This window comes from Pollachius pollachius (assembly GCF_949987615.1).
Source record: "Pollachius pollachius genome assembly, chromosome: 4".
Lineage (NCBI taxonomy): Eukaryota > Metazoa > Chordata > Actinopteri > Gadiformes > Gadidae > Pollachius > Pollachius pollachius.
This window is the reverse complement of record NC_136937.1, coordinates 19,601,211-19,616,904: the sequence shown is the minus strand read 5'-3', so window position 1 is coordinate 19,616,904 and position 15,694 is coordinate 19,601,211. Positions and strand designations below refer to the sequence as shown.

Sequence of the window (15,694 nt, the reverse complement as noted above, 5' to 3'; positions counted from 1 at the left end):
CAGATAATCAAATATATTGCCCAAACTGTAATGAGAACCTCACTCTCTTCAACTATAAAAAACATTTTATGTTCCTGAATCCCTTTACTGAATGTCATGCATCCCATTCACCCTATTATGCTGTTTCTATTACACTCCAAAAATATATAATTTGACGTTGGTCATTTATAGTGTATTTTGTTCTCTGGGTTGTGGTAATCTTCTAAGTAGTTTCAGACCTCAACTTCGATTTATTTTTAAAGATGGCTTTTTTATCAGCCGTTATAACCTTCATCACCTTCTGCAGTTTCTGTTTAGCTATAGTGAAACCATATGTTTTGATTAGTTCATGTTCCTTCTGCACAGAGAAAAAATGGATTCTATCTTCCTAGTGAATTCAGGGTGGGTGCAGTTACTTTGCAGTCCCTAAACACTCGGTGAGACAGTGTGTTGCTCCTCATCTTTCAATGAAAGGCCCTTTGCACTTTTAATGTTGTCACTCTTAATAATTGAAATTGGGCCAGAACTCAACACAAATGATGACACGTAAAGTATGACTTCACTCCAGCGATGTGTTGTCTGGTGGCTTGTCTTCATTGGCCATAAAATCGCATTAGCTACATGTGTCCGACTCGTAACACTGATGACTGTTCGGCTGCTACAGCTCTGACAGGACATTTTTCCTATTGATACAAAAGACTCCTTTCCATTACCAGTTCATCTTATTGTTAAGATGCATCAGAGTATCCATGACTGGTCTACGGCTATCTGCCTCCTCCGGGATTATCTTCAGATGACAGATCTGGTCTCTGCTTTGTGTCTGCATGGATTACACCTGCAGCAGTAACAACACACACCCATCTGCAACTGTCTAGTTGTGGTGTTGGCTCTCACAAACTGCGCCATTTTTGTTTTATTTCGCGGTCTTCGCTGCTGCTTGTTCGACATGAACTGAGACTCCCTCCCCCTAGCGCTGATTGGTCCTATCATTTTGTTAATTTTTTGGAGAGCATTTCAATAGTCTCACGTCCAGACTGACCTGCGGAGAGACAGAATGTGAACTTGGGATGGTCTCAAAAGGCTAGCTGTCCATGGCTCTCCTTTGTGAATCCACTCCGTCATCGTCTCACCGTTGCTTATTGTTAGATTGGTTGTTTTCAGGCCAGGTTTATGTGTCAGTCTGCTGTATATGTTGGCGCTATATGTGTGTGTAGGGTGTGGTCCGGGCTTTGTAGGGGGGATATCCTCTCAAAGAGGTCTGGTGCTGTCCTAAGAGTCCCCTGGACCAAACTGTATTCTGAGGCCCACAAAGATTGGGGCACCCTCCCCACACGATGCAACCTCCAGAAAGCAGCCATTCAGGCACCTTGTATCGTATTGAATACAAAACATTGTGCAGTGGACTATACCAACTGGTCGATGGCTTTATTCATCATAATCTGATGTCACTAGTGTGACTAGAAGATGGATTTGGCTTATCAACATCACATTTAGGGTTAAAATAGTTGGTCTTTAATTTGCTGTTAATGGATATCAAATTTTTTGAATAACAATATCCTTTATCATAATATGTGTCATTCTAGAAGAAAGGTGCTTATTTTGTAGTGCTCTCTGTGTTGATTCATACATAAAGTCTTGGGTCGTGGATTAGTAGCATTGTGTGTAAACTGTATTTTCTCCCATTGTTTTTGCAGCAGTATAGGACCCCTGCAACTGGGCTCGGAGCATCCCTGTGTCAACAACTACTTACTGTTCACACCACGTTGCTGATTGGTCAATACAAATTGACTGTTTTCTACACCCTGGAATGGTACGCCACACCAGCAGAGAAAGATCTCATGTTTAGTTTTCCTTACTAAGAAATACATTGAGAGTCTGTGGCTGTTAAACTAGTTTTCATTGGGGGAGTTATTTTTGGGAGCACAACATGGATAAGATCCACAGCGGTGACACCTCCCTAGTCCAGGGCGCCAGAGACATCGCCAAGGAGGCCAAGCGCCATGCCTCCAGAACGGTCGGCCGCAGTGTGGACCGCGCCTCCGACGAGTTCTCGCAGCACAACAACTACGACTGTTTCCAGGACGACGAGGCGATGGACGACAACCGCCGGGCCTATGCCCCAACCCCGCCCGGCCAGAGCGGCCGAGGCGGCGGCAACGAGGAAGACGAGGGGGCATTCAGCGACGCCACTGAGGGACACGATGACGAGGACGAGATCTACGAGGGGGAGTATCAGGGCGTGCCCCCCGCCTACGGGGACGGGAAGCCCCGGGACGGGCGTGTGGCTTTGGGCCAGCCTGTACCTGAGAGTGCCAAAGACCGCAAGGAGCTGGAGAACGAGCGGCAGGCAGACGAGGAGGAGCTGGCCCAGCAGTACGAGCTCATCATGCAGGAGTGCGGCCACGGGAGGTTCCAGTGGCAGCTCTTCTTCGTGCTGGGCCTCGCGCTCATGTCAGACGGCGTGGAGGTGTTCGTGGTCGGTTTCGTGCTGCCCAGCGCCGAGACCGACATGTGCGTGCCCAACTCTGGGGCCGGGTGGCTAGGTATGTGGCCCTGTGACGATGATGATGTTGATGAGGTGAGGTCACACGTGTTCATCAGCATGGGTTAGGATTATTATTGGTGAAAGGAAACCCACAGTTGCACACTAATGGAGATGTCATTAGACCACATTGTGGTGAATTTGAATCTACGAGTACGCAGTTGTCACTATATAACTGGGTATTACATGACATTACACAGGGCAAGAGAGTATATTTTTCAGGGAGGCCTGTAAATCAAGCCCGTTAACATTTCACCATAAACTGTTTGTGTGAAATCCCTGAGATTTACCGTCCCTTTGAAGTGGCACCCAATATTTCATCCAACCAATCAATCTATTGCAAAACTTCTGGGCAAACGATTGCTGTGGTTGCCGCCTCAAACTCTAAATATATTATTAGGACTCTATTTAGTCCATAAACACCATTAAATATGTGCATATGTAATCTCCAGCACATTATTCATTTTGAATACGGCTAATAGTCCAACTCAATGGACTTTCTAAAATCATCCATTGACCCATTTCACACAAAGACGAACTCCTGTTACCATGATAGGGTGGAACGGTTGTGGTTTAGATCTTGAGTGCAGCGTGTGTATTTTACACACCTCGTTGAGATCAATGGCTTAAGAGGGGAAGTGACGATGAATAGATGTCTCTCCGCGGTGAAACAGCCGGATGAATGCAGGGTTCTTGGCACGCAGCCCAGCCATGAGACATCTGAAAGTATAATCTCATTGTTAGGGGCAGCCAGTGGGTTGTCATGGCACCAGGTATTTGGATACACACGTAGGAGGATCATCCAGGGAGATGGATCTCCTGTGTGTGTGTGTGTGTGTGTGTGTGTGTGTGTGTGTGTGTGTGTGTGTGTGTATTTGTGTATGTTTGGGACATTGACGCTTTCTGTTTGTAGGAGTATTTGTTCATGTTTGTGTATATTTTTTGGATACACCTGCTGTTTATGTATGTGCATGTGTGTGTTTGTGTGTGTGTGTGTGTGCGCATGTTTGTGTATATGTTTTGGACACAAATACTGGGCCCAGCTTGCATCAGGCGCAATTGACTTAATCACTGGCGCATGTGTCGTTGCTAGTTTGCAACTGGTGCAGAGCGTTCTTTTCCCTCCTGCGCCACGCGTCGGTAAATAAGGGAATGATCTTGCGCCCCAAGGGGCGGTTCGGCGAAAGGAGGAGGCGTGTTCGCAAACGTACCCTGGTGCTATTTTGCAGTTTCAGAAACCACTTGGTTTAAAGTCAGTGGCGTGTTGTTCAGATGCTATTTTAAGGGCGCATGCATAATGTTGTTTGTGCACCTCGCGCATACACTTTGCTTCTCTCATCTACCTAGCCACACATTCTTGGTCAATTATTTGGGAAAGAACAGCTGACACAGCGGTAATAAGTTGTACTTTTAAATCAATGCATCTTCAAACACCGTACAGCAAACACATATTTTCTTGACACAGCCATCGTGTACATGCCCATAACTTTTAGGATTGATGAGTATTTGATCGTGAGAAAACATTGTTTTACTGCGAGTGAGTGTTAAAAAGAATGAATGAATGCGGGCGCTCGTGTGTGTATGTGTAAAATAATTAATGAATGCGGGCGCGCGTATGTGCGTCCATCTGTTTAAACACACGCAAACTAAACGCGTATCGCATAATACAGTCCATCGCAATGTATATTAATGGGGGGATGCATATGAGGAACACAAGTCGATAACGATAATGCATACAATACTGATAAGAAACGATATTTATAATGTATTGCGTATATCATTAAATAGAACCACAGTTACCGCATATCAAATCATATAAGTTTTCTTTGCCAAAATTTATTTGAGGACTCAGTATTTCTGAAGTTGTGGAAGAAAACCTTATTCCATGTGTGAATTAGGCCATATTATTTGGCCATAAACTGAGCCATTTGAAGTTTGAAATTCATGTGCATCTGTCTCATTGGAGACTGCAGACGCGCTGTCAAAATATCAACTCGTCAGATTCAAATGCGCTCATGGCTCTTAAAGGGGATGGGAGCTGGCACTCTCATTGGTTTACTGCACGTTACGCCCAAACCACACCTACGGGTAATTAAGCTACTTCAGACCAACCCTTTTTAGATTTGCGCCGGGCGCATGAGTCATTTTTTGCGCCGGTAAAATAGCGACATCGCCATAGAACCACCCACAAAGCTACTTGCGCTTGGCGCTTCTCACTTGCGTTTCAGACCGTTAAAATAGGGCCCCCAGTGTGTGTGTGTGTGTGTATGTATGTGTATGTGTGTGTTTTAATGACATGGTGAACTGGATGTGTTGGTTGGTCTATTGTTCCTGCTCTTTCTACTTGTTATCTTGATTGGAGTATTATGGGTTGTATTTAAGTTTAAATGTCTTACAATGGTTTTTACTAATGTCTATATTACCCCCCGTCCCCCAACAAACAAACACACAATCCCTCACGCACATACACAGCAGGCAAGTCCAAAACATATACACAAACATGCACACACACACACACACACACACACACACACACACACACACACAGCATGTATGTCTAAAACACATACTGACTCACGGTGTTGTGCATGCAGGGCGAGCGCACGGAGGAGAGTTAATGTCTGTAGCATCGTTCTTTATTACTGCAGCTGGGCCATGCGAGGCTGGCTCAGAGACAGAGGGGGAGACGGGAGGGGGGAGAGAGAAACAGAGGAGGAGAGCAGGAGGGGGAGACACAGAGAGAGGAGGAGAACGGGAGGGGAGGACAGGGAGTGGGAGGAGGCGACAGGAAGAGGGGGAGAGAGAGGAGGAGACAAGAGGGGGGGACACAGAGAGAGAGAGAAGGAGAACGGGAGGGGACGAGGGGAGAGAGGAGGAGACTGGGAGGGGGGAGAGAGGAGTAGAAAGGGAGGGGAGAGAAAGCGGAGGAGAACGGGAGGGAAGGGGGCGAGAGAGGCGAAGACGGGAGGGGGGGAGAGAGAGAGGAGGAGAACGGGAAGGGGGAGAGAGAGAGGAGGAGAACGGGAGGGGAGGGGACACAGAGAGCGGAGGAGAATGAGAAGGGAAGGGGGAGAGAGGAGGAGAGTGAAGGGGGGAGAGAGAGGAGGAGACAGGAGGGGGGACACAGAGAGAGAGAGGTGGAGAACGGCAGGGGACGAGGGGAGAGAGAGAGGAGGAGAACGGGAGGGGGGAGAGAGAGGAGGAGAACGGGAGGGGAGAGAAAGCGGAGGAGAATGGGAGGGGAGGGAGGCGAGAGAGAGGAGAAGACGGGAGGGGGAGAGAGAGAGAGAGGAGGAGAACGGGAAGGGGGAGAGAGAGAGGAGGAATACGGGAGGGGAGGGGACGCAGAGAGAGGAGGAGAATGAGAAGGGAGGAGGAGAAAGGAGGAGAGGGAAGGGGGGGGAGAGAGAGGAGGAGAACGGGAGGGGAGGTGGGTGACGGAGTAAGAGTTGGGAGGGGGGGAGAGAGTGGAGGAGATGGGAGGGGGGGGACACAGAGAGAGAGAGGAGAATGAGAGACAGAGACGCTGATGGTGAGGCGGGAGAGGGAGCCGCTGGAGGAAGTGAGAGAGGGCGAGGGAGAGACAGAGTGGCTGAGGTATATAAAGAGGTAGAGAGGGGTGAGGTAGAGAGAGAGACGAGGGAGGGGTGTAGAGCGACAGGGGAGAGGATGGAGGGACGGGGAGGGAGACCATTCTTCCTCCCTACATTACGTTACATCACATTATGGTGAGGGAGAGTCCTGAGAGATTTAAGGCAAGAAAGAGAAAAGGACTAGATGCGTTGGTTCGGACCACATGAACCAACGCACACACTTTTACAAGTGTGTGTCTTGGTTCCTGTGGTCTGTTGTGTGTGTGTGTGTGTGTGTGTGTGTGTGTGTGTGTGTGTGTGTGTGTGTGTGTGTATGTGTGTGTGACCACACATGCTATTCACAGGTAGACTCAGTCCCCAAAATGACCTGACTAATGGGCTTGGCTGGAGCCTGGAAATTGCTAATTAAAATGTCCACTCAAAGCAACATTCACTTTAACTACCCTGAAGACGGGAGGGGCTGAGCGTTTCTTACCCTCCTTAATGAGGGCTAACAGAGAAATCATGTTAGAGGAATGGCTTTGGGTCTTCAATGATGACTGGATTGTGTCAAGTGTTAGAATAAACTGTGGCCAGGTGCATGTGTAGAATTATGGGTATCTAAAGGAATACACCATGTAATATAATATTCATGAATATGTTTTAATTATTGTGTAATCCCATGGAAATAAGAATCGTTGTGTACACAGTGAAGATAAATAAAAGATAATCACATACTCGTCTGTTTAAACCTTTCTTCGTCCATCATACTGTAGGAATTCCTTCATAGATTCTCCAGCTGTCAGGGAATTTTCTGGATCATCCGTTTGAGGCATTAGCTTAACTCCACTCTTATTTCACTTTAGCATGATGAGACGTTGTGTGGTGGTAATTAAACCTCCTAGGTGTCCGGAGGGCACTGTGTTTACACACAAACACACAAATAATGAGACTAACAGAGTGTTATCTCAAGGCCTGCGTGGCTATGATACAACACAGTACGCTAGCTCTAGTGCTTAGACAGCATTCTGCAAGGGAAAATGTATTAAACCAAACCTTGTATTAAACCAAACGTTTGATGACGTCATTAATAAAAAAAAAAAATCAAAATGTTGTAATATCTCCAAAAGGAGGTCCCAAATAAAATAAGATTTACTTTTCTACCCAGATGGGGAATCAGGGAGTATGAAAATAATATAAGTAAAAAATATGTTTTAGATGATAACTGTATATTTTTGGCTGATCCTGTTAAAGATTTGACCTCCCGTTTAACCCTTGTTGAAGGAGAAACCAAAGACCACCACCACCCCCCAGGCACCACCACCACACTCTCCGAACAACAACATAACCTCTTCACCCACCACCACCACCACCACAACAACCACCAGCATCATCCCACCTCACCGTTTTATTACAGATATAACCCTGTGTGAGAGGGGCAATAAAATGAATGGGCCCGGCCGTAACAGATGCCAATCATGGAACCGGAGAATCACACCGGTTCCCTGCGTCATGTCTGCACAACTCGATAAGGCTCACTAGCATATCTATTTCATCACCTTAAACACAGCAGGACGGGTGTTTGTGTGTGTGTGGAGGGGGATGGAAGAGAGAGAGAGAATAGAAAGGTTCTTTGGCTACCTTCTCCGCCGCACTGTTGTGGTGCCCCGTCCTCCAAAACGCATTAGCATTTTTATTAGCACATTATTACCACACAGGCGGGTGTAGAGCATAGTGTTTACTGGGCTGGTCGAACATCACACCCCCACTGCTCTCTGCATTATCCAGAGGAATCACCCTGACACACGGGGAGAAGAAATAACTTCCGGTTCCCTTCGCCTTGTTCTTTACAAGAAAATGTATTTTCATACTGACTACAAGGCTACAAAATTTGACATTTTATGTAGTGAAAATATGTCTATTTGTTAGCTTGTTAGTCACAAGTAAATCAAAGACATTGAATCACTGGGACCTGAAGGAGGCAGCAGCGGCTTTGTTAGCGGCTCACACCTTGTTGAACTTGTTTGTGTTGTGACTGGTTTCAGAACTCAGTTGTTTCCTCACTGCGGCTCTCTGTGTTTACCAGTAAGCATTGTCTGTCTTACACCAAACCATCGTATTGGTCTCAACTTTGCCATATGTGGCCTCTCAGTACCAGTCAGTTTGTTAAACAAGGCATTTCTATAAGAATGTTCCGCATTCAGGCCCAATTCAGTGTAAAAGCATATGTTACTTATTAGTGGTGGGGGTAGTTTGATCTCATCTTCCCTCTCCCTCTCCATATCTCTTCTCCAGGCAGTATCGTGTACTTGGGGATGATGCTGGGAGCATTCTTCTGGGGTGGCCTGTCAGATAAGCTGGGCCGCAAGCAGTGCCTGTTAATCGCCATGTCTGTGAATGGTTTCTTCGCCTTCCTGTCCTCCTTCGTCCAGGGCTACAGCATGTTCCTGCTCTGTCGCATGGTCTCAGGCTTTGGGTGAGAAGACTTTTCTATCCTGCTCTATGTACTAGTCTAATCGACTATACTGTATTCTACTACTCTACACTGAAGTCTACTTTACTGTATTCTACACTGTTGTATTATACACTACTCTACTGTATTATACACTACTGTAATCTATGCTACTCTACTGTTCTAGTGTACTCGACCGTGTTCTACACTGCTATACTGTACAAGTCTAATCTACTGTATTCTACACTACTTTATTGTGTGCTACACTACTATACTGTATTCTAAACTGCTATACTGTATTATACACTACTCTACTGTATTCTACACTATTCTACTGTACTAGTCTACTCTACTGTACTAGTCTACTCTACTGTTTGCTCCAGTCTACTCTACTGTTTTCTCTACTTTAATGTACTAGTCTATTTGACTATTCTACACTACTCTAATGAAGTCTAATCTACTGTATCATACTGAAGTCTACTCTGCTGAAGTCTACTTTATTATACTGTACTGTATTTTACTCTACTGAAGTCAACTCTACTGAAGTCTACTGTTCAGTGTTCTACTATACTGTACTTTACTCTACTGAAGTAGGGCTGCAACTAACGATTATTTTAATAATCGATTAATCAGTCGATTATTTTTTCGATTAATCGATGAATCGGACAAAGAAATGAAACATTTGTAATTGCCGCATCTTTATTCAAAAACTGAACATTACTTCAAATTCACAGTGCAGACTGAAGTGTAAATACACCAGGTTATTGCTCCAACATCCCGGAACTATTAAAAGTAATATTAAATGATAAAAAAAAACAACATATCTGGGATAAATAACACAAAAAAAAACATACAATGTATGATATACATTTATATATATACAGTATATAAGGGATGTCCATGGTTAACCGGTCAACCGATAAGATCTTTAACCGGTAAATAGGCCTACTAACGGTTAAAAATAAATTAAATCATCTTAATTTCTCTCAGATGACAGGAGATCATTAATTTTTATTGATATTGATACCATTTTCGAGACTCCTTGAAATAGAACTTGTATTATTGCTTTAATTGCTGATAAGATGATCATAGTTCAAGATAGGATGTTAAACAGGTCATAATTCCATCTTTACTATTTTATATTGCTGGGAAAACAGGTTTTCGCCAAAATCCCAATTTTTTTTTTTGTGCATTTGAACACATCAATTGTATTACTGAGCCGACCTGAACACATCACATTTGACACTGTTCACAACTTTTTTTAAGCTAACTAGCTCTATATCCTGCCGATTTTAACATGGATTTAAAAACATGGATTTACTATTTTAAACTGATGAGACTTTCTACACCGTCTGGTTGTGTGATTACTACCGCTGCTTTGAATGACTGTTGATGCACGCGGTGCCGACTCCGAGCCCGTCTGCACACCGTCTGCAGCAGCAGCAGCTGACCGAGTTTTCGGTTGGACTAGACGGATACTGAGTTGAAGGAGTTTTTTTTAACCCAAAGCTGTGAAGGTACAAGACTTTTATATAGGCCTACAGTCCAGTGTTAAGATATGACTAAAATACAAGCTGTGGTCGCTCACACTAAAGCTCGCTGTGGGCGTGCATGAACCATGAACCAGGCTGTCGGCGGCTTGCTGTAAACAGTTCCGCGCCTACGAGTGACGTAATAATCGCGCGACTCAACGAATCGATGACCAAATTCGTTGCCAACGCTTTTAGTTATCGATTTTTATAGATTTGATCGATTCGTTGTTGCAGCCCTATACTGAAGTCTACTCTACTGAAGTCTACTCTACTTGACTCTTCTGAAGTCTACTCTACTCAAGTTTACTCTTCTGTGTTATACTCTACTGTATTTTACTCTACTGAAGTTTACTCTACGGTATTCTACTCTATTGAAGTCGACTCTTCTTTATTCTACACTACTCATCTACTTTTATACTTTACTCTTCTACTCTGCTCTACTCTACTCTTACTACTATACTTCCCTTCAGTAAACTACTCCACCTCACTATTCAAAGTTTTCTACTGCCTTCTTATCTACATCTATTTTACTCTACTCGACACTGCTATGACGCGTGTGATGCGTTGAGAAGTAAAACATATCTTAATGTTGATGTTACTTCCTGTCTCCGCCCGACTCCTTCCTGTCCTCAGCATCGGTGGCGCGGTGCCCATCGTGTTCTCCTACTTTGCCGAGGTACTGGCTCGGGAGAAGAGGGGCGAGCACCTGAGCTGGCTCTGCATGTTCTGGATGATAGGGGGGATCTACGCCTCGGCCATGGCCTGGGCTATCATCCCCCACTACGGTGGGTACCGGCCTGCCTCCTTCATCCAGCCTCCTTCATTACCATTACAGCCTACCATCCAGCCTCATTCATCCAGCCGCATTCACCCAGCCTCATTCATCCATCCTCATAGCCGGGCTATTGCCAGACCAAGATTGCACGTTGGTCTGGGGAAGCTGCTGTCATTTTCTTCAGCACAAGAGGCATGATCAACGGGCCTAGTTCAACTGACTCTGTACGTGATTGGCTGCTTGCCGTCGCATCCCTGTCGTCATTGTGTTGAACCAGCCAATAGCGCACCAAGGGGAAGCCAGCTTGGTGATTGGCTGAAAGCAGAAAGAAATGGAAGCAGAAAGAAATGTATTGCTCTTCTCCAGACCCTTGTGCAGGGCGAACTCAAATCGCCGGCAGAATGGGCGGGGCTAACCAGCCCACCATCCTCATTCATCCAGCCTCATTCATTCAGCCTCCTTCTTTCATCCAGTCTCCTTCATTCATCCAGCCTCCTTCATTCATCCAGCCTCCCATCAGGCCTCCTTCATTCATCCAGCCTCCCATCAAGCCTCCTTCATTCATCCAGCCTACCATCAAGCCTCCTTCATTCATCCAGCCTCATTCATCCAGCCTATTTCATCCAGCGTCCTTCATTCATTCACATTGGTGTCTCCCAGAAAACCGGTGTACTCAATGACATGCAGAGCCAGCCCTCCATATGCGCGAATTAAGCGGCCGCTTAGGGCCCCCGACCGCCAGGGGGCCCCAAAGAGCGCTGTACGTTTTTTTAAAATATATATTAGTGCTGTCAGTTTAACGCGTTATTAACGGTGTTAACGCAAACCAATTTTAACGGCGTTAATTTTTTTATCGCGCGATTAACACTCTTTTGGCTTGGCAGTTGTTGTAGTTTTTTCACCTGCTGTCTAGCAACAACAAGTCACGTTCGAAAAACTAATACACCATACAGGATCTAGCTACACCGGAAACAAATCAACAAGCACGCCGCACAAACTTGTTGGGGCAAGCAAGGATACGGAGCGGGTGAAAAACTAAAAAAAAAGTGTTAAAAGTGTGTGTTTGTGTGTCACTCTGTTCGAGCCTGCACGAGAGTTCAATGTTGTCATTAGCTGTTACGTCTTTCTGACCAATCGCAGTTCAAGGCCCACCTGGGCTGTACAATTTCGGGAGGGGCCGCTCAGTTACTCCCCTCCAGACAAAATCGACTTGGTTGCGACGTTGACAGTTGTTGCGGCTGTTGAGTGAGTGAGAGGTTGTGGGCGCACAGCTCAGGCTGCAAGGAACTTTTATAAACGCGATATTATTATCCCGCAGTAATCAGCCCGATAGCCCCGAAACATTAACGGCCCACCGGGAATTCTCCCGACTCTCCCGATTACCACACCGTATGTGTGTGTGTGTGTGTGTCGATAGCCTGGTAATGTGTATAGGCCTACATACGGTAGAAATAATCATACTGGTTTAATTAATAAATGTTATAGTATTTCTTATGTTTGCTGAAGAAATGAAGAAATGAAACATTATATCATACAGCTCATATTAGTATAAGAAAACAATGGTGGAATTAAGAATTTTGTTCGTTGCGGTGTTGCTGAGAGGGCAACAAGCAAGGAGCATAATTTTTGATTCAGCGCAGGCGCTGGTTTGACTGATCCCAAACTGGCAATGATGATGACGATATGGTACATGATGAGGCTAAACAAAGCTCGCTACCTTTGTCCGCAATCGCCTCTCTCCCGCTCTCTCCCCCAGGGCCGGTTCTAGCCCTTTGGTAGCCCTAGGCGAGACTGAGTTTTGCATCCCCCGTTTCCATAGCGAGTGGAGCAGTTTTTTCACCCACTTATAGCTCTACTGTACTATGTTGCATTAAACAATGTGTGATGCATGGACAACAAACAGAAAAGTTTCAGAACATTTCTTTTTAATTATTTTAAATAACTTATATACATACATAAACACATAAACATACATAAACAACCTCCACACATAAATTAAAGATGCTCAAGAATATTTTACATGAAATCAACTATTAACAAATAAGCAAAAAGGATCAAGTCTGATAAATTGCCCATACAAAAATTCTGCAAAGAATGTTCAAGGATATTTAACAAATTATGACAATGGATGACCTCCATAAACTGCAAAAGCTCTTAAGCACACTGTGAGGACACTTTTATGTATGCCAGTTATGACCCATAAACTGGATTAACTATACACTTAAACTACAAACAAAAGTGCTATTATGGATACTGTACGTACCACTACAAAATCAAAAGAGAGAAGTACTTTGCCTATCTCAAATTATAGTTGAACAGTTGTATCAGGCATTTCTATTCACCAAATTGATGCAGCATTAGAATTTGACTAGTTTAGACTTCCTAATGGCAAAAACAGCAACAATAGTACTAGTTGTAATTACAAAGTTTAGAGAGAGGTGAACATGAAGGATTAGGTTTCCTTTCTCCTGCAGGTGCAGGTGCTCTGCAAATATTGCCTGAGTGCATCTGGCCAATTATAGAAAACTCTGGTCATTTTACATTTACATTCATGTAGGTTAGCAGTAAAGTTATGTTAGCTAGTAAAAGTAGATTAACTGTCGCTAGCTAGCGGTAGCTGCCTGAGTGGCAGCAATATTAGGTATTGCACAATACTTTTTAGTTTGACACTATAATGGCTGAGGTCACTTACCTCTATACTGGGCTTTCTTTTCTTCTTTTTTGCGTTTTCGTCCCTGCACATCAGAGGGTTTAGACCTCTTAATTTTGAGAATCAATATTATGTATGTCAAGCTTGACGATTATACAGTGTTTAAAATTACTTTGACTGTTTCAGTAAGTATACTTAATAAGTAGTAAAATAATTCAAAGAGGTACGGATAAAAAACGTAAGGGTTATGAATGCATAGAGTTGCTTGTTCTCTGTGGCAAAACTACTCTATCAACCGCAAAGCAGGGCCCCAAAATTATCCTGCTTAGGGCCCCCCGGTGTACAGGGCCGGCCCTGATGACATGGGGTAAATCACTATGTGTCCCTTTGAAGCAGTCAACAGGAGATGATTATTGGGATATTCTTCTATCTGATTGATCATCGAACGCTTTTAAGTCATAAAATGTGTATTGTGGTATAGAAATGAAGCCGGTAGCATGTTGGTTCATTGGGTCAAACAGAGCTGTACTCTGATTGGTCACGCACTGATAGGTTGAGGTTGTGTGGTGGGACTGCCATTTGTTTTTGCGTTTCTTTGTTCCGCTGTCAAACAAATTTTTTACAATACTACACATCCCTCGAATCATCAGACACATGGCGGAGAAGTGCCAACAAAAAATCTCATGATGCATTCTGAGTTACAAGCCCTTGACTTTTAGTGAACTGATCCAAGATGAGCTGCTGATAACGTACAGTAACGTACAGCTGGACATAACCCATGGTGGACGTACAGCTGGACAGAACCCATGGTGGACATACAGCTGGACAGAACCCATGTTGGACATCCAGTGAACCACCACTGGTACAGAGCACATTTTCGTTCTTCGTGTGTGTGTGTGTGTGTGTGTGTGTGTGTGTGTGTGTGTGTGGTAGAGTGTGAGTGTGTGTGTGTGTGTGTGTGTGTGTGTGGTAGAGTGTGTGTGAAAGAGAGAGAGAGTGTGTGTACAGATTGCCTATCTACTGTACAGGAAGTCCATAAATCTTGCAGAATGTCTGAGTGCCTGAATCAGTCATCCATCCCTCCAGTCCATTAGACCCATAATCTGTCTAATGAGATCCATACAGGAGAGGACAAAAACAGTTTATCAAATACACATTCACAAACACACAAACTCACTCTCACACGCACACACTCACTCACACACTCACACACACAAACAGACACTCATACATACACTCACTCACTCTCATACTCATACTCATAGACACACTCCCTCTCACACATACTCACTCTCATGCTCACGCTCATGCACACACTCACTCACACACACACTGACTCTCACACACATACACTCTCACACACGCACACACAAACTTTCTCATGACGTTATTGGGCCGTATCTGAACAAATCAGAATGCATTGTTGGCAGTATTGTTTGGTAGAGAGCTAGTAGGCTCCGGGTAGCATAGCTGTGTGATCGCTATCCAGGAGTGTGTTTATACGGATACACACACACACATATATATTGTGGTGACCCGGCCCCAGGAATGTCTCTGTCACTCTGGAAATTACCACGCGCCAAGGTCCGTTCAAAGCCACGAGAGTTATTTATTCAAGGAACAACAGAAAAAACACGTGGGTCTGTGCCCAACGCAGGAAAAACGAGCCACAAAAGAGTCAATGCTATCGTCCTTCCGACCCGGCCGGTCTCGTCCCTGAAGAGGGATTTTGCTCCGGTCTGGAGCTCCATTCCGACGGTGTGCTCCTCGCCTGTCGACGTCATCTGCGAGCGTTGGGGAAAAGGTCCGCTAGATCCGTTCCTGGGGGTTCCCTGGTCCTTGGTTCCCTGGTTCCCTGCTTACAGCTTCCTTCCCATAAGAGAACCTGTCACAGCCTTTTAAAGGGGTACCTGGTCTTGCTCGTCCTCCGCCGCAGGTGTTCTCCATTGCGCCGATTAGGGTGATGCAATGGACGCTCTCTGGCTCTTACTTGTGGATACCCCACCACCTCTCCCTGGAGCCACCTGGCCCGAGGGGTTGGACCGGGTTGCCACACTCCTCCACCGCTGGTTGAAGCCTTGGGTTGTCTCTGACCGACAAGAGACAGGCATCTTGACGGGACAGGGCGTCGGCGTTGGCGTGTTCCCTGCCTGGCCTGTGGTCCACCTGGAACCTGAAATCCTGGAGGGCCA

General features: G+C 45.2%; 1 protein-coding gene across 1 annotated transcript in view; it reads left to right on the top strand.

The window, feature by feature from the left end:
• Positions 1–1,906: 1,906 nt before the first annotated feature.
• Positions 1,907–15,694, top strand: part of LOC307075299 (synaptic vesicle glycoprotein 2C-like) — a gene marked incomplete at its 5' end in the record, with an annotated part of 29,633 nt that continues 15,845 nt past the window's right edge. The window contains 3 exons of the mRNA XM_079735849.1: positions 1,907–2,526; positions 8,393–8,569; positions 10,711–10,862. Coding sequence (XP_079591975.1) covers positions 1,907–2,526; positions 8,393–8,569; positions 10,711–10,862 — 949 coding nt within the window. The remainder of the gene's footprint in view (positions 2,527–8,392; positions 8,570–10,710; positions 10,863–15,694) is intronic.